Below are 18959 nucleotides of genomic sequence, written 5' to 3' on the forward strand. Positions count from 1 at the left end.
AATAAATTAAAGATGCTTTATCTTGGCTAATGTTCACAGCTAAACTCCACACTTTAGATCTCTCAGTCCTGGAGCGACTGGAATTGTAACAAAAGATTCATTTTGAACTTTCCTTATGCGCCTTCGCTCCTGGAGCAAAGATGTGCTGGGTGGAAATTTGCCAGACACAAACCAGTCCCAAATTAGGATCAGAAACCCCCCACTGGGTTGGTCTGCAAAACGCTGCTCTTGCCTTTTCGTTCTGCAGCGGCTTAAGTTTTCCTTCCTCCGTCCCTTCTTTTAAGACGACATCCAGTTAAATTGGCCTCGGCAGGTGAGGCACCTGACTAGGGTGGGTCTGAGAAACGCTGTGTGCACTTAAAAAAAAAAAAAAGAGTAAAGAATTGGTGATTCAGGCTCCAAGATAAAAACAGGTTATATGAACTGGAAAGATTGTTTAGTTTTTTAAATCTCTTTCTCTGTCCAATATGACCACTGTATTCGGTACGATGCATTGTCAAACATCCAGTCATGAGGGCTAGTAACTTTAAACTGCATTTACAGTTCAAAAGCTACCAAAGAGAGACTTATTAGTTCCTCTCTTTTCCCAGACGTTCTGCTTGGAAAAATGCTGAAGGATTTTTTTTTTTTTTAAATCATGAGCAAAACAAAATACATTGAGCGTTGCTCATTTCTTGCCTTTTGCTTCTTGACAGTAAGTTTTGTCAGACTGCTCTGTTACACACTTGTCTTTCCACTGTCTTTATATTTCTGTGCTGCCAGGGACTTGATGCCGAGGAACTAGAAACGTCAACTTCTGACATTTCCTTTTAAAAGGATCTTGGTTTTGGTTCTGCTGTCAGGTAGGGGAGAAAATATATTAGCCAGAATGGGCCGGTGGTTCAATTTGGTGTAAGAACGGTTTCACGATTTTGCGTGGTTCTTAAAGATCATCTCTGTTGACCATGTAGAAATGCACCATGTCTCGGGTTGCTCTTGAAGTGTACTGGAATCCAACCCCATGATGACACAACATAAATCTTTGAATGGATGGGCAACATTTCCACTTTTAAGCCCAGTTCCGGAGTTGTAGGAAAATGCTGCAGGAAGCAGCTGGTGAGACTTGATCCTTCCCCACTTCCAATCTGCTGGGGCGACCATTCCCACGATCCCAGGGTCAACACCTGACGCTACAACTGTATATTCAGCGTTTAGAAAGCAAAGTGGGAAGCAACGGGAAGCAATGACAATATCTGGACAGAAAGGCCCCCTTCCCGGGCTTTGCTGCAAGAGCTGCATCTCTGTGGGCCAACTTAAACAGTGTTTTTCTTTGGGGGCTGGGAGGCAAAGGGATGAGAGAGAGGAAGCAGATTAAATGAGAGAGACAAACTCCCGTTGTGAGAAATGGTCAGGAAGTGGGGGTTCCCAGGGCGCCCCCAGTTCAAGTCACCCTCTAAGCTGGCAAGCTAAGATTTGCAGTTCTGCCTCAAGCCAGTGCTTTGAACTGGATTTGCTTGTCGTAATAGGATACAGAAGGAGAAATTACAGAAAATAAGGAAGGGAAGAGAAGTGACCTCCTTCTATTGCTCTTCAGTGCTGGAGCATTCTTCTTTAATGGGGTGCCTGGTTTGGTGCCCATGCAAATAAGCCAACAGAAATGTAGCTTGTCTGCTTCCTTAACCTTTCCATTTCTTGCGGTACACGGTGAGCTTTTCACTTTACACGACACTTCCTTTTCGGATTGCCTGGAGGCTGTTCTTAATTATCCTAAGCAAAGAGGTGCTACAGATCTGTTTGGGGGCGGTTCGAATCCAGCCAAATGGCAGATAAAAATAGATAAATCTGTGCCAGGATATCTTACCATTTAGCAAAGCTGTGAATGTTTGCGTGAGCGCTGGCCTCCAATTCTTAACACCTTTGGCGCTCCCACAGGCTTTGGGGCTGTAGAAATACAAACCTGTAACCCTCAAGAGACACACCAGTGCCTTTTCCCCTTGGCTGAAAGCGTCCTGTGGGGACCCACCTCTGCCGTGGAGGTATCCGGTGGTCTGTCTGGGGACTTCTAGCGCTGCCCTGCAGTGGCTCTGTAACCTCTGAAGAATGCCTGCTGAAGAGTTGGCTCCCAGGCCGGGTGGATGGCTGCCATTTCTGGCTCCTGTGAAAGAGGAAATATTGAAACCATTTGCTAATGAGGGACGGTGCCCGGGGAGTTCGTGATGCCTTACAGTAACAGTACTGCGGGCAACAGTTTCTTTGCGTCAACCAGCTGAGCTCTTCTGGGCAGCGGAGGGGGAAATTCCAGCCCCGTTTTTGGGGAGGTGCTGCAAAGGCAAACAGAAGTTGTCTTCTCTCTCCGTAGGCACTCAGGGTCCATTTACAAGTGTGTTCCTTTTCGGTCTTGGTGGAAATCTTCTGCATTTTCTTCTTTTTGTAGTATATTTTATCTGCACGTTCATGCTTTGGCTTGGAGTCAGGTTTTGAAGGAAGAATGGAAGTAAGGGGTGAAGCCCACTGGCCCACCACGCTCTCCTTGATCTTTGTTGTAGTAGTAGGAACTTTGGATTGCTGGGGTGGGGACGGGGGAAGGCTGCTCAGTGCTGAATTGCAAGGCTGTGAAGGGCTGTGGTGTGGTCTTCTGCGAACAGTTGTCCCCTGACCCACCATATGTGTTGGTTGAATCTCTGCTTGTACAGAGAGCTTGACCAAGTCCCTTGAAGCGCAGTTGATCCCATCCCATACGGACAGACTCGGTCATCCATGTGTGTGCGAAGGGGGCACAGCTTATTGCCAGAGTCCTAGCTTTGCACACTCAAGGCCCTAGTTTCCACCCCAGCATCTGTTTGATCACTGGTGAGGAGAGCAGCCCTCCCCACCGGTCACCAAGTGGAATTTAGTTGTGTTTGCTGTAAGCGACTAAAGGGTTTTCCCCCCCTTTCTGTTTTTCTCCAGAGTGAACAGCAGCTGGACTGTGCCTTGGATTTGATGAGGCGTCTTCCTCCGCAGCAGATAGAGAAAAACCTCAGTGACCTGATTGATTTGGTAAGTATGTGGGCCTGGAGTGCAGCTTAGGCTGGACCTAAATACGGGGCCCTTCCATGTTTTGCATAAGCCAGTGGAGATCCTATGGAGCCAAAAGGCTGGCTGTGCTTAACTCTTGGTGCCCTCCCAAAATGTTGGGTAACTTCTCAGACATCATGGCCCCTTCTGGGTGTGGTAGCCCCAGCACATCTATGGAGGACCAAATTGGGGTAGGCTGAAAGACACGGTGATGTTCTCCGTTAGCCATTCTATGAGGTTTGGGGTTGTGGGAACATGGGGCCTCGGGTCTTGGTTTTTCTGTCGCCTTCATCCTTGCCCCGATCTCCAGAATCCAGCAAGCGAGTCTCCCCGCTTTTAAAAATGCTGTCCTACTTGAGAGCTGCTTGCCTCACTCTGCTTGGGACGGAGAGCGAGGTGTTGGAGGGTCTTGGCCCTGTTCCCCAGGAGAACTCAAAATCCAGTGGGGACCCTCAGGGCGAGCCATGTTTGAGGTGGTGGCCCCGCTGTTCTGAAGCTGCATCTGCAAGGGCAGGCAAAGCCCCTCTTGGGTTGTTTCCCCCCCTGCTTAGCTCCGGAAGAAGAGCAAGACGGGCAGAACTCATTGCTCTGGCTTTCTTTAAGCCAGGCTGCTTTCTGTAATGATGGTTTTACCCGCCTCAGTGACGCCACCACCAGGCAGGTTTCAGGCAACATGTTAAAGAAGGCGGCCATCTTGCATCTCTCCTCTTTTCCCAGTTTCGGAAAGGCCACTGAGGTGGTCCGACTGAAAGACACGCTCCCTCCGGGGTTCTGTGGCCAGGACCCACAAGCACCAACTTTTTGTCCGCAGCCCAGCGCTAGATTCCCCAGGGACCTAGCAGCAGCTGTTGTGGCTTGCCAGATGTGATTTGTGCTGACCGAGAGAAGGTCCAACTTGAACATGAAATGCAAGGGCACGCCAAGGAGGCAGGTGAAGCCCTTTCTGGGTCAGCGCCCCTTCCCCCAGCCCCCTCCTGGTGAATGAGCGTCCTTGCTCATTAGCCGAGCTGTCTTTTGTTGCTTCCACCGGCCGCTGAGCTTGTAATTAGAGTTCATTAGCGTTCTTGTCAGCCAAGGGTCTCTGAAGCCCTGCCTGAAAGTGGAAGTGAGACCATGGGCGCTGATCCTGCGTCTCGGGGAGGAACGCTAATGATTGCTGAACAGGCGGCTCGGCATCTTGGGACAGCGGAGGGATTTAGAAAGCGCTGCGGGGGACAGGGCACGGAGATAGCCTGTGGAACGGGAGGCCGCTGCCATTTAGGATAAGTGATTAAACGAGAACGCTTCCTGCGAGTGAAAAGTGGCTGAAGCTCTGGGCATGACTGACGCAACGTTTTCTCTTGTACCGTATCCTAATGCGTGCAGCTTCACACCCGTGGTGTGTGAGTGTGACTGAGCCAACACGCAGAGTTCATTATTATTACATGTGTGTCTGTGCAGGGCAGCACTGTAATTTGGCTGTGGTTTTGCCCAAATAAGAAGGGAAAAGACAAGACGCAGAGGACTGGAGTCCAGAAGCATTCAGGACCTTGGTTTGTGTGCCCGCCACACATTTCCCCCCCCTGCAGCTCAGGAACCAAGACAGTTGGCAGTGGGTCTGGTCTGAGTCATGGCTCCACCACTTTGTCCCAGGGAAATGCTGCCTTGGAGGTATGCCCGGTTGCACTTCTTTAAAACCCAGCGTTTCTCCTCCAAGCTCTGCCACCGCTACTCTAAGTTGCCCGCTCTGGAAGTTCTTTGGACCCTTTTAGAGCCATTGTTGGTTAACTTAGTGTTGCCCCTGAGTACTTTCACTCTTGTGAAAAGCAGAGAAGGCGTAGAAGAGAGACTGACATTGCCTGCTTAGCTAGTGGAAGGTTTGAGATTTGATGCCTGTCCCTGGGCTCCAGGGAGCAGTTGATGGGGAAAGCCCTCCCTGGCTTGAAACCCAGCATTGGTTAGAAAAAAGGAGCCACCCTCTGCCCTGGCGTAATCCATTTCCCTGGAGTCACGGCCTTCCAAGAAGCAACGGTGTTGAAGGTCCCTTCATTCCCATCAGTGCCAATGTTTTTCGGAGAGGGTTACACAATGTCTCATGGCCGGCAGGCAGGGCAGGGGGGACGAATGCTAGACGCCTTCACCGTGCCAGCCTCTTGACCCATCTTCCCTGGTTTCTGCAGTTCTCACAGCTCCTTATTTGTTTTCAAGGATATTTTTTGCAACCCTGAGGACTAAGCCCTTGAAGACTCTTAGTTATTCAGGAAATAAGATTGGGTACCCCAAGTTGCATTCTCTGCTCTTTGAGAGTTGCTGTGCACCCAGCTGCATGTCTTAGCCGGGGAGGAACAGAAGCACGTAAAAAAATGTACGATCAGGTTTGCACAGCTGCAGCCATAGATAGTTACTAGTCAGGTTGTGTGTTTGGAGAAGAAGGTGGGCCTCTGGTTCTGGAGGTCTGTCCACTGGAAGAGTACAGGGAGTTGCTGCAACACCTCAATGGGAGCATGGCGCAGTTACTGTTCCTCAAATTCTGGAGCAGCTACTGAGCCTCCAAATTGGGGGTCCTTGGCTCTTGGCAAAATTAACTTCATCGCCCCTCAGCTCAAGCCAGTTGTCCACTTGGCTCTAAAAGGAAAAGTCTCCAGCTGAGAAGATGACCATCAAGACATTAATTTTAGGACCTCTTAATATAAATGCACCCAGACAGGGTGGGTAATATATTGAAACACAGCCACTTTTTTAAAAAATGGAGCTGGACAGCTTCCCTAAGACCAGTTCACCAGGTCTTTTTGGATCTGTTCAAGATGGATCAGCCTCCAACCCCTCCCTCCCATCTAGCCAAAACAAGCACATATTTTTACAGTTGGTTACAACCAGCAAGCAAGAAGGAATGCAGGCAGTTAGCCCTTTGCTTTTAGGACAGAAAGGTTAAGTGTTGGTTAAACACAGAACTGATGTTGCGGCATCAGAATAATTCTGTGCAAGAGCGGGTTTACAGACAGCGTTCTTCAAATACCCCTTAATTTTCTGATAGTTCTGTTCAGCCCAAGTGAGCACCGAGCATTTGGAGTGGCACGTGGGCAGGCCGGGTGCACGTGGGAGGGCTGTAACAGAAGATGAGACAGATCTGCCGTGTCACTTATGTCAACGGAGTGTGGAAAATTGTTTTCCTGTGGATCCCGTATGTGCCACTATTTTCATCCCACGATGCAAAATTCTTTTTCTGAGGGGTGAGGTTCCCTCCACAGATTCCTAATGGAAGCTAGGAATAGTCTCGACAGGAGCCTTGCAATGCTCACCTTGGGGTCCTGCATCTAAACGGGTGCTTCAGAAAGTTGGCTTTTGGCACCTTAAGAGCTCTCAAATGGAGTACGTGGTTTGCCCGAAGCGGCCTGAGCAACAGAAGGGCACCAACCTCAGTGGCTCTGCTCCAGTCCCAACCTCCTTTCTCTGGGCTTTATTTTCCCTGCAGGATCCATGTTGGGGTGTGGGGAATACATTGCCAATGTTTACCTGGAAGAATGAAAAGCCAGATCCCAGAAACACGCCCAGACTCCTCCCCTCCACCCCCGAGCCCTGAAAACCGGCAGATTCCCATGGCCTGCCGTAATCCCCAAGACCTGGCTGACACACATCCCATCTTGATACTGCCGGTTTCATGAATATCAATCTAGCCTACTGGCACCCTGGCTTTAGAGCAGGAAGCAAAGGCTTGGCCAGCTGCTCAAGAAAGGTGTTTGGTTTCTGACTGTACACAGGTGGCCGCTTGTCTTGCTGGCTGGAAAGATGGCTTAGTTTTTAATTAAAACTCTGTCCTAATACCTGGTTCATTAACTCTAACTAGCGTAGCGTGGCAGGGGGACAAGGAGACTCTTGTTCAGCATCGGCTGTTAGCAGGGCAGGCTTACTCTTTCAATTTGTCTTCCTTTTTGTCCAGGCCTGATCTCCCCTGCCTCTTCAGAACATAGCCATTCTTTTGTAGCCTCGTTCCAAATAGTGGTCTCATTCATCCTCAGAGAGCCTGGCCTTTAAGGGAGTCTGGTCTCAGGTTCTGGGGTGGTCTGAGGCCAGGGTGGGCCTGGGGAATCCGCTCCTTCCTGAGCTGTAAGGTTCATGAGGCTGATCCGTAAGGCAGCATATCTACAAGACCTCTTTGTGTGCGTGTGGACTCTCTTGGCCCTTTGATTACTACCTCAATAAGCATACTATTCATAGGAATACCTCAGGATAGCAAGCAGTTTGACCCCTGTCAGTGTGTAACAGGTAGTTCATCCTCAAATGACTTTTTCACCTGGAGGAAGACAAACTCTTAATGAGGTTTCCTTGGCTTTCTGGGGATAAGATGGAGAAGCTATAAAGCTTTCCTTGCTTTTACGTGGTGCTCACATGGGAAGTGGTGTTTGATCACATCCATTAGCTGGTCAGACATGTCGGTGTTGTCCATTCAGACTGTTGACCTCTCTCCAAAGCTTTAGACAGAGGGAGTTTTTTCCATCATCACCTACCAGATCTTTTTTTTTTTTTTTAAATCTTAAAGGGCCAGGTGCTGCACTTGGGATTTTTTGCATCCAAAATTAGTGTTTAGCTAACACACCCCTTTACAAATTGTGTGTGTGTGTGTGTGAGGGAGAGACAGAGGTTAACTGAATAATAAGCTAGATTTTAGTAACTCAAGGCTTACCTATAAATGACTAACTTTTCACTCTTCCAGCTGTGCATATTACGTTATTTCAGCAATATCACCTCTTTAGGGAAAAAAAAAACAGGTAATTTTTTTTTTCCTTCTTCAAGTTAACTAGCGGTGTTGGGCAGAGTGCCCAGAAAGCTCATTAAACCCCACCCAGAGCATGAGCTAGTGGAAAAAATTAAGCTGCCATTCACGGTCAGCTTATTCTCTTAGCAGTTCTTAGATTTCCATTATAAATATTTACCATTTTTAAAGCCCCCCCCCCTTCCAGGAATTGCTTTACAGCAAGTTTGGCAAAAAGCAGACATTGTGAGGCACATCTGCAGACCTGCCTACGTCGAGCTTTACAAGACCACACGAGTGGCCGCGCTAATGGGACTGGAATTGCATTTGCCCGTTGTGTATGTGCAGCGTGCTCCGGTTGTGTAGAAGAGGGGTGCATTGTGTTCCAATAACTGTACAATATCAGTCTGTTGACTTAAATCTAATTCTTTGCCCTTCCCATCAGATGCTGAGAAGGCCACCGAACTGTGCCACTTGAGCACTTAGAGGAGACCTTTCTGTCGGCCTCTTCCTGGTTTTACAGAAAGGCCCTTTTCGTTTCCGATCTTTGGGACCTCTGGTTCTTTGATCCAGTGGTCGTGACTTGTGCGTGCTTGTGCTGACTGAAGAGGCCTTACCTTTTTTGGATTGTTAACTATTCTGAGATGGGTGACTTTTTTTTTTTAAATGTGGCATTTTAACTAGATGACAGACAAAAGGAAAATCAGAATCCTGAAGGGAACTGATTTATCAGTTATTGAGATTTGGGGTAATGTCAGCGAAGAGGTTGAAACATCTGTTCTCCTTTTTGGGTGAATTGAAAGTTATATGAATGTGTATGTGAAATAAGAGCACAAGGAAAAAAAGTTGGCATCGGTTGGCTGTCTTTTACAGAGAAGTTGCCATTTGCTAATCTCTCCTCTCCCCCATTAAAATAAAACACATTTTATCTGCCTTTTGTCATCCACTGAAAAGCTGAGATCAAAGCCAAACGTAAAACCCAGTTTTGATAACAGCAGTCCAGAATGGTAGCGCTAACCCCATCAAAAGAACGATAGAGCTGTCTGAGAAGCTCCTGGGGGGGAGGTTACCAGACAAGACCATTCTTCCCCACAAGCTAAAAGAGGAAGGCCTTGGGGGGGCTGCCACCACAGAGGTGTAGCTGCTTGTCTTCAAAAATCATAGTAGGAGGGGAGTTGGTTTTCTGATGAAGGTCTGAATGGACAGGAACGGAAAAAGGGGGATTGTGTGGCTCTTCTAAGTCCATGCTGTTTTAGCTGGACGGGCCAAAGGTGGTGGAGATAGCTTCAACTCAAGAGTGATGCATGTAGAAGCATAGATTCCTGGCTGGTTTGCCCTGACTGTTTTTTCTCTGTCTGCTTTCTGCCTTTTTCTTAGGTTCCCAGCCTTTGCGAAGATCTCTTGTCTTCTGTTGACCAGCCTCTGAAGATTGCTCGAGACAAGGTGGTGGGCAAAGACTACCTTCTGTGTGATTACAACCGGGATGGCGATTCCTACAGGTAGGGAGAGATCAAGGGTTCCTCTTCTAACATCCTCCTCTAGTTTTGGCAAATGGGATGTGTGTTCCTGTTATTTTACCCACTGGAGCTCTGAAGACATGCCACACCAGGAAGTCTTCTCAACGGAGGCAGGTGGACAAAAGGGCACGGTTCATTTGCTGCAAGATGAACGGCACACGTTTGGCTAATTGATTGGTTCACCGGCAGAGAACATGTAGGGAGTCTTCTGGGGAAGAGGTGCCATTTTGTATCTACGAGTAATAGTACTGTGTTATCTCTACACAAAGGTCAGTGAGGTCATGTGGAATAAGGGGGTAAAACTGTCGTAAGCACCCTCGTGCCAGACAAGCAACAGGACCAGCCCTGCTCACCTCTGCCCCCGCCGTTGTGCGGAGAACACGGGTTCAGCCTTGCGTCTGGGAAATGTCAGCAGCCACAGCCTCTGGAGGAGGAAGGCCGACCCTTTGGATATAAAAATCTGAGCCTCTCCCCTCAACCCCCTTTTCTCTGTGCACTCCTAGCCTTGCTTTTAATCGCCTTCCTGGAATTCTTCTGTATGGGGGTGGGGTGCTGCTTCCAAGAGCCTGTTTGATAGGAGTTTTCTGCAACAGAAATTGTGTTTGAAGATAGGCTGGCTAGAAGCTCCGTGTTCCCTCATCCCGTGCGGGGCCCATCCATCTGTCTTTCCTCAGACAGCCTCCCTAGAATGTGTTTTGAGCACTTGCTTGCTATAAAAGCACTTCTGGGGGTAATGCGATGGGTTTCTGGTGGATAAAATTACTGCTTTAGCCAGCATTCATTTCCCTTACCCTCTTAGGAGGAGGGGGTTAGGGTGCGTGGGTGTGTTTCGCAGGCCAGAAAAGGGCTGAGTTGGGGCTGTGTAGCTCGGGAATTCCATGCCCAGGGCTTTGTGGGCAAGACCTGCTAACCGCCGTTAAAACGTCTCTTCCTTATTAAAGGAGATGGGGAGAGAGATGGAACCTGAAGTGGTCACATGGCTCCAGAAACAACTGGATGTTCTTAAATCACAGTAAAAGAATTAACTTTCTGTCCCTAAAAAGTGCTTAAATAAAGAAAAGCCCAATACTCTGCCCTTTTGCCAACTATGGGGCACAAGCCCCAATCCTTATGATCATCTGAAAATACATATTTTAACTTAGTTTCTTCTGTTCGCTCCATTACCTTCTGTAAATGCTTCAAGAAGTACCCAGTAACAGTTAAAACCATTAAAAATGCAATCATACGCAGCTAATTAAAAACAGTAAAATCTACAGAGCTGGCAGCTTGGGGAAAAAAATCCAGGATGAACACAAGCCATCTGTTTTAAAAGAGCCACCTATTAAAGCCTCCTATGAAGCTGGGCGACTGAGAAACGGTGTGCCCATCAAAATGTCTAGTGTGGAGAGTGCCCGGGTCCTGACGGCGCATGGAAAAGATTATTTTACGGGGAATTTTTCCTATCCGCATCAGATGCGAGGCTGGGTTCCCTGTCCCATTTCTGAATTTAATGGAAGAAGGGTAAGAGGAGGGATTGACTGCACCGCTCTGGGCTCAGCGGGGTGAGGGCACTATTTTCTTTTCTGCAGCGCCTCTCCCTCCCCTCCCCTCCCCTCCCCTCCCCTCCCCTCCCGTCAGCTGGCCTGCTTCCAGAGAGCATTAATGCAGTTCAAACGGTTTTCTTCCTGGCCTTCCAATTCAGAGGCAGCCCCTTCTTACACCCCTTTCTCCTGCACACGTAGGCCAGACTGTAGGCCCCTGCCCCAAGGAGTCTGAATTGTGTCGTCTTGCCATGGCAGTCATTGCTGCTCGACAACTGCAAAGTCGGCAGGGGGATTCTTTGGACATTGGATGAAAAGTGTGCTTTTCCCCCCTTCTGCAGGTCGCCCTGGAGCAACAAATATGATCCGCCGTTGGAAGATGGCGCCATGCCTTCGGCTCGCCTGCGCAAGCTTGAGGTGGAGGCCAACAATGCCTTTGACCAGTACAGAGACTTGTACGTTGGTTCCTTCTCTGGTGGGGGTGATGGCTGGCAAAGGGGGGCCAGCTCTTAGGGCAGGAGAGACTCCAGTTCGTTCTCTGAAGGCAGTGACTTTTAGGGAGTGAGATCTCGCCACGAAGAGGTCTCCCCTTCTTTATGAGCCTGTTCATTTTTGCAGTTTGCTGTGCTAGAAGCGTGCAGATCTTTCTGTAGGAGGCATGAGCACACAGTCTTTCCTGAGGCCACCATTCCAGTCCTGTCCCCCCTCCCCTCCCCTCCCCTCCCCTCCCCTCCCCAGTTATGGCATTGCAGACGAACCGAGCCAAAACTTCAGCCAGTCTTAAATTACAGGAAACAACCTGCTACCACAGGTTTGGAATGTCTCAAAATAACAAGCAGCGTTCTCCAGCAGCTGTGATGGAAGGCGATTTCCTTTTCATCAAATTTAATCTTCCCCTTTGGCAGGCCACATTTGATGAAGGTGCTTTATTTAAAATTGAGTTACAGGGAAGATTTGGGGGGGGTGCTTTCCCAAAGCTGTTAGCTTCCTTGTCTGTTGAAAGGGGTCCAGCTTTAATATGGTCAGTGCTTAGCTGGAGGATTGTAGCTGTGCCTGTGCAGGTGTTCACCCCCCCTTTTTTTTTAAAAAAAAAAGTGAGTTGGTTCAGTGGTGGTGAAAGACCAGCTTGGGCCCTGAACGTGCCTGCTCTGCTCTGTGCTGGGATTCTCCTTGTACAATTTTAAAACCAAGTGGCTTTTCCAACTTGGCCCTGAGCGTTTCTGTTGGCGTGAAATCTTCCTCTATTCTTGGTTGAAGTGAATCAGTAATTTGAAATTGGAGTGTGGGTGGGTGGGAGCATCGCCCCTCCTCCTCTTCCCAGCCATCGTCTCTTCGTCACCTCTGTTTCTAGAAGCCCAGCGCTGCCTTTTCTGAGCAAACATCCCTGACCTCTTTTGGCTGAGGCTGATAGTGGGAAAAAATGCAAGTATTAAAGATGATGAACGTCGTCATACCTCCCCCCAACTGACCCGTTTCATGCCCAAACAGCACTGCCCCTAAAACCTTCTGGGAGCGCTGCAGTTGAGATGGCTCACCAGCAGAGCTGGGGAAGAGGGCAGGGTGTCCTGACCCTGCAGCAACGTGTGCTCTGACCACCTTGGAGGAGCTGAAATGGAAGCAGCTTGAGGATCCCCGTCTGCTGAGTCTCAAACCTGTCAGGGATTTAGCCAGAAGCTCCAGCAGATGACAGAAAAGGCCCCCTGGAAACACGCTTCTGCCCAGTCAGACCACAGTCCACCCAACCATGCAGCAGCAGGCTTCAGGACCAAGTTTTTCCAGGCTGAGACTGAAACCTCCCTAGTGAGCCCCCAAGGCTGCTAGTTGGGTCCCATCTCTGCGCAGTGGAGGGATTCACCCAATCCAGGCTGTCTTTCCTCGAGAGAAAGGGCTGCAGAGTGCCCCCCCCCAGCTTTGGGCTGACTCCGGCTCCCACTTCAGCCTCTCGCTGGGTGGCTTGGTGTAGCAGGTTTGCGTTCTCCAGTCCCAGGGCCAAATATTGTGCCAACTTCAGTAAGGGAGTTGCATCGTGTGTCCTTAGCCGCCTTTTCCCTAACCCAGCTGCGTGGGACTACCAGGTTCCAGGAGCCCTCCGCAACAGCCCTCCGCACAGAAGACATTTTCCTTTTACCTTTGGGTTGCTAACTGCGGGACTCTCCTGCAAACATCAGGGCCCACTGCAGTACAGAGGCCTCTTGTTGCTAACCCCTTACTTTTCTCCCAATTGGCCCCTTGAGGCTCCCAGTATTTTAGAGGATGGAGCCCTGCAGACCGCACTTCATTACGTAGTCCTATTTATACGGACGGCATTTCACCGCCCTGAATCTGTAGGGCCGGCAACGTAAAGAATTTTAATCATCGTTGATTTGATAATTGTAAAAACAGATTAGTTACCGGTTACGGCAAAAGCAGTCAACTTACCTTTAAAAAGATTGTCATGTAAGATTGAAGTGTTACATGTGAACCGTTTTTGGCGTTTGTCCTGGAACATGAGGGTTGGCCTACACTTGCCAGAAAGGGAATTGGAGCAGAAATAAAACCAAGTTACAGCATCGATTAAAAACAAAGCCTTCTTTTTAGAAGAAGCTGCATTAAGTAGGAAAGTAGGAACAGCCATTCACAACCCTCTGACGTTATCCATGGTTATCCATGGAGACTCTGGAACGTCTTGCCCCTGGATATTTGGCTGTCCTCTTTGTGTGGGCATTAAGGGCCAGGCTTATCTTTTATTTTAGGCAGGCTTTTTAAAGGTGGTATTCCTACCCTAAAGATCAGAATCCTCCAGCCATGGTCTTCCCTGTGACCCTCTGTGGAAGCGCAAGTTGAACTTTGAAGAAGCAGAGAGGCAGAGCACTGACGCTTTTGAACTTTGGTGTTGGAGAAGACTCCTGAGAAGATTGTAGAGAGCCAAGCAAACAGATAAATGGATCCTAGAACAAATCAACCCACTCGAGGCACCAATGGCCAGGCTCAAATCATCCTACTTCAGACCCATGATGCGAAGACCCAGCTCTCTGGAGAAGGCTCTGATGCTGGGAAAGGTGGGAGGAAAGAGAAGAAGAGGATGACCCGCAGCCAGGTGGAGGGACTCAGTTACAGAGGCGAGGGGGGCACCATCGGAAGACTTGAAGGACCTGGTTAGGGATGGATGGTCATGGAGGAAATCCATCCATGTGGTTGCTAAGAGTCAACACCAACTTGATGGCACCTCATTAGCTTCTACCCCAGGTGGAGGGGAAAGGGCTCTGTTGTGTGTGGTCAGAAATAGCCTGTGGGATTCTCTCATCTGAAGGCCCCGCCAGACTCTTTTCAGGGTAACCCCCATGTTGCTATGACCCTAAAGCAATTTTGCACCAATGGTGACCTGTGTGTGTGTGTGTGTGTATGTATGTAATACCATTGTTTATAGATGATTTGGCTTTGGTCAGGCAAGGATTTCTTCCCCCGTCTCTCACCTTGAGGAATCCAAGGCAGCACGTGGCTGTTATTTGGCTGCCTTTGAGTGAAAAAGTATGCCTTTGGCCACAGGAATCCAAGCGTGAGGAGCAGCTGTGTGTCTGGAGGATCTTAGCTGGGGAGCTCTTCCATGTCCCCTCATGCCTTTGCTTTATGGGGAGGGGGCTGTGAAAAAGACGATCCAGTTGCGGAATGTAATTATTCCTGATTGTTTAAGGGAGGGGAGTGAAAAGTTGACTGCGAATGCCGCCCCCCCCCTGCCCCGGCAAAGGCTATCGATTAATCAGCCTTTGGCTGGACAGTGTGGTAAAAACGGGCTTTCGTCATAAAGCACGGCTGCCTTTTCCTGTTCGAAAGGCCCTGTTTTTAATTAGTTCCCCATTTAGCGTGCTGTGAGACCATCCTGGACATTCCCCTGGTCTTAATCAGCCTTTGTTCATTCAGCAAAAAATTAGCAAAGTTTGCGAGCATGTGTCAGTTCAGCAAAATGTCCTTTGGGCTCAGATGGGTAGGACCTGCAACGAGTGCCTAACCCTGCCTGATTCAGGAAAGAAGTGGAAGCAGATTCTGGAAGGTTCCTTTGGAGACCCCAGTTACGGTCATCCCGAATTGTTTAATGCTGGAGGCGTTGCAGGAGCAGGAAGTTGGCCGGTCAGAGACAGTAATACAGCTGAGGGTGAGGGAACGAGGCAGAGGTTGCCCCAGTTCCCCAGTAGAAGTTTGGACAGCTCCCATTTTCTGTGCTGGCTGGGGCTGCTGGAAATTGGAGTTCCCAAAGGAATGGAGGGCCATGGGTTCCCCACTCCTATGCTTTGGCACGGCCATCAAACCTTTTGTCGAGTTTGGTTCTGAATTTACACAGCCCCTTGCCCTCCTGGCAGTCTGGGGCTCTTCCTCCTGGCCCTGTGGTTGTCCCGTTTCTGATAAGCCCTTGGCCATCTGTTTCCAGACTGGAAGTCGGTGTGGTAAACCTGGGATGCCCAGCCATGCCTGTAAAGTGGCTTCATGGCCCTTGGCTCGAGGCTCCTAAGCCCTTAGGACAATCCAGTGCCTCCCCCCCTCCCCCAACTTGTGGGATGCAAGAATAGGCCACGGGTTTGTCGCCACAGCTCCCCATACGAAGCAGCCATGGGTCTTGTTGCTCCTGTGGCCCCAAGGCTTGACCTGACCCACCCTGGCTGCAAGGAGACCCCTTTGGAGGCCTCTGACCAGCTTCCTGCCTCATAACCGCTTGGCTGGCTTCGGGTATTCCAGGAGGAGGTGGGCAGAGGGGCTCCCACCGTGTGGCATCTGAATCCGCCCTTTGTTCTCCCGGGGTCGGCCGCTGCCCAGCTGCCAGCCAGATGTGCATTCTGGAAACTTACCTGGCATAGTGGCCCCGCAGATCTCACTGGATCGGTATGTTTGCCCAAGGGCGGCTTGCACCTGTATGCGTGCCGGGAAGAATTTGTCAAATACCTGCCCAGAACCATAGGCCCTGTTTGGAGTGGATTTGCTTAAGCTACAGTGAGAAAGAGTGTGAACGAAAAGGAGCCCCCCCCCCACACTTTCCCTTCTGGGCTCTCACACCCTCCCCCCGGCAAAAGCCTCCTGTGTTGATCTTTCCGGCTGGCTTGGTTCTTCCCTTTGCAAGCCTCTCCTTTACCCAGTTTTGCCTCCCCCCCGGACACCTTGCAGACCTGTGCGGAGAGCTGGCGAGCCTTTGGCGGGAGGGAAGAAGCCCTCCAACAGCCAGCGCCGAGGCTAGGAACCGCAGGATGGCAACAGGGCTGTTTTTCCTGGCCGCCTGGGTCCCCCGGGTGCGTGAGGCCATGGCCAGCGCCAGCCCCAGGCCAGTTGGAAACAGCACGTTCGTATTTAAAATAATATTAATCCTAGATTTGAGTCATTCGAGGTACAAAGGCCATCCCGAGTGTTTCCATGTGTGCGCTTGCTTGTTCTGGCAAGAACCTTCCCCAGGTGGCTTTCTGTGGTCTCGGACAACCTTTAACACATTCTTAAAATATACCCCCAAAAGCCTTTAGGTAAAATCTCATAAATGGGAAGCGTATAAAAATCCGAACTCCTCCCCGCTTGGCTCGTTTCAGGTTGTTCAGACTAGAGTACCGAAGTTGGGGGACAGGGTGGGAATGTGATGCTCACCCCCTTCCCTCTGATTGAAGTTTCATCCCCTTGGCCAGCTGGTGAAATGTATAATTGGAGGGGAGAAGTATTAGCTTTTGGATGTGGTGCGTGTTCTTTTCTGAATTAGAACAGAAAACTCAATTGCTTTGGAAACGGAAAAAGCTTGAGTGGAAGGTAATACCTCTCCTTTCCCTCTGCGTGCGAAAGGTCCAAGATTTGATTGCCCGTGTTCAGGCTGGAGAGGGCCCGGCGCCCTCTGAGAAGCCATTTCTGGTCACTGAAGACCAGGGATAAGGGAACAGATTTCTTTCTGATGTTTCGAACTACAGCTCCCACAATTCCTTGCCACTGGCCATGCCAGCTAGGGCGGATGGGGATTGAGGCCCAACTCTGACATAGAGAGGAGAGTGAGACCAGTGGTCTCACTTCAGTGTGCCGTTGTGGTGTTTTTATGTCGCTTTTCTGGCCATAGGCAGACCCACAGCAATAGCGCGTGGGAAAGCAAGGAAGATTGCAAGGAAGGGTCGGTGGCGTGGAAGGAAATCTTAGAGCCAGTCCATTGTAGCACCTGGAGCAGCTGAACAGCTCAGTTGAGCGCCTCAGCTGCATCCAGAAGGCGAACCTCTGTTCTATTCTACACCAAAATCCTTAGAGAAGAAGGCACACTTAAAATTGTGAAGGCAACCATTCCTAAGAATGGGCATCTTGGCTCAATAGTAGATGGTAGGACGTCAAAGGAGGAGTGCCAGAAGGACTAGAAACTTGCTTTCAGTAAGGAGAATAGAGACGTTCGGGAGGCCAAGCTCTTCATCCAGTATCGCTTTCTGGGCTCCTGCAGCGTCACCTCACACAGTCTGCTGTGCCCTTGGTCTGACCTAACCCTTGCAGGTGCGTCGGGAGGCCTGGTTCTGAGAGGCTGCCTCGGCCCGGGCTGGCAGGGGGTCAATCTGTGTCTCTGTTTTGGCTGCAGGTATTTTGAAGGGGGCGTTTCCTCGGTCTACCTCTGGGATCTGGATCATGGCTTTGCCGGGGTGATTCTAATTAAGAAAGCTGGCGACGGATCAAAGAAGATCAAAGGCTGCTGGGATTCCATCCACGTGGTAGAAGTTCAGGTAGAGCCTGGTCTCTCTCTCTCACTCGCCCGCTCGGGAGGCAGGCGGTGGTCCCTGAGCAAAGGGGGAGAAGAGAGGCAAGCCCGGTTCAGTTCTAGGCAAATGGCCAGCACAGGTGCTCAGCCAAACCGTGTGACATTGTGGAAGGCTGGCGGACTTAATTCTGTGCCCCCCTGTCCAAAACGGCACCCCCTTAATTTGGGACTTTGGGGGGAAAAGGGGCCTTCAGCAAAAGGAAGAGCTGTTGCAAAAACCTCCCATGGTGGAAGGGAGAGGGAGGGAGAGAGTAGAAGAAGGGGTCCCTGCATCTGTTCCTCCCCAGGCAGAGGGTGAAGGGGTTCCACTCGCCGTCTCTCTGGCTTGGTGGGGTCAGGTGTGAGCCAGGCAGAGGAACTGGCCCTTTGGGACGCTCGGCGGGAGGCCCAAGGCCCGGGCAACGGTGTGTCCTGCTGATCTTCACGCAGCCTTTCTCTCCTCCAGGAGAAATCCAGTGGCCGTACTGCCCACTACAAGCTGACCTCTACAGTGATGCTGTGGCTGCAGACAAACAAGACTGGCTCCGGCACAATGAACCTCGGAGGCAGCCTCACCAGACAGGTACCAGGAGCCCGCCAGTCGGGGCTGTGGCTTCCAGTCCTTTGAGCCCACCCTCTTCCTGAAACGTGCCAGCGCCCCGTAGAAACTTCCACGCTGTCTGGGATGTCTCTGAGAGAAAGACCAGGTAGCTTCCCCCACCCCAGGGTCAGATCCTGCCCAAGGCCGCCTCAGGCAGCCTGCTGGCCAGGGCTGTAAGTTGTGAAGGTAACGATCTGTCCCCGTCCCCTTTCAAAAAAAAGCGAGGAGACAAACTCAAGGCCGTGACTGATACCTCTCAGTTTGGATGCTTCAAATTCCAGAGGCTGGGAGATTAAAAAAAAAAACCCACACCCTCCTTTCCTTCCCTCCCCCCTTCCTTCTTGCACCAAACAGCTGTTGCATTTTTATGTTCTCTCCCATCTTGCACGTTGTCAGCACCTCTCAACAGCATTGTAACAGCATCCTCTCTCACCATCTTTAAATTTGCAGAACCCCCAGTGGGTCTTCCCCAGCCTCTTTGAGGACTGCCGCTTCCAAATTTGGAGGGAGGGAGGGAGAAAATTGTATATACGCCCTTCCCCTTCAGTTTCTCAACAACCCTGGTTCAGGACTGACGGACGCCTGCGCCCCGTGGTTCGGGGCAGGAGGCACAGCCCGCCAAGCCCTGTGAACATCTGGGCCCACTCTGGTATTGGAACAGCTTTTTCTTCCCTGGCATTCCCCCTTACAGCGAGGAGGTCTTCGGATCTGCAGCCCATGCAGAGAGCTATTTGTAGCCCCCAGGCTCTTGCCAGCAAGCTCTTCTGAGCGGGGTGGGGCACTTGAATGCCGGAGGGAGGACAAGACAGGAGAAGCTCTCGGAGGGCCCCACAACCTCTTCTTGTCTCTCCCC

The 18959-nt window shown here is 50.4% G+C and overlaps 1 protein-coding gene across 1 annotated transcript in view; it reads left to right on the forward strand.

The window, feature by feature from the left end:
• CAPZB (capping actin protein of muscle Z-line subunit beta) overlaps nucleotides 1-18959 on the forward strand; it is a 34645-nt gene that overhangs the window by 10443 nt on the left and 5243 nt on the right. Inside the window, exons 2-6 of the mRNA XM_088136852.1 lie at nucleotides 2929-3018; nucleotides 9143-9264; nucleotides 11144-11257; nucleotides 17350-17491; nucleotides 17972-18088. Of these exons, the coding sequence (XP_087992978.1) occupies nucleotides 2929-3018; nucleotides 9143-9264; nucleotides 11144-11257; nucleotides 17350-17491; nucleotides 17972-18088 (585 nt within the window). The remainder of the gene's footprint in view (nucleotides 1-2928; nucleotides 3019-9142; nucleotides 9265-11143; nucleotides 11258-17349; nucleotides 17492-17971; nucleotides 18089-18959) is intronic.

Source organism: Python bivittatus, unplaced genomic scaffold (assembly GCF_059951505.1).
Source record: "Python bivittatus isolate LINGU-HERP-01145 unplaced genomic scaffold, Pbiv_v1 ctg000090_np1212, whole genome shotgun sequence".
Classification (NCBI taxonomy): domain Eukaryota; kingdom Metazoa; phylum Chordata; class Lepidosauria; order Squamata; family Pythonidae; genus Python; species Python bivittatus.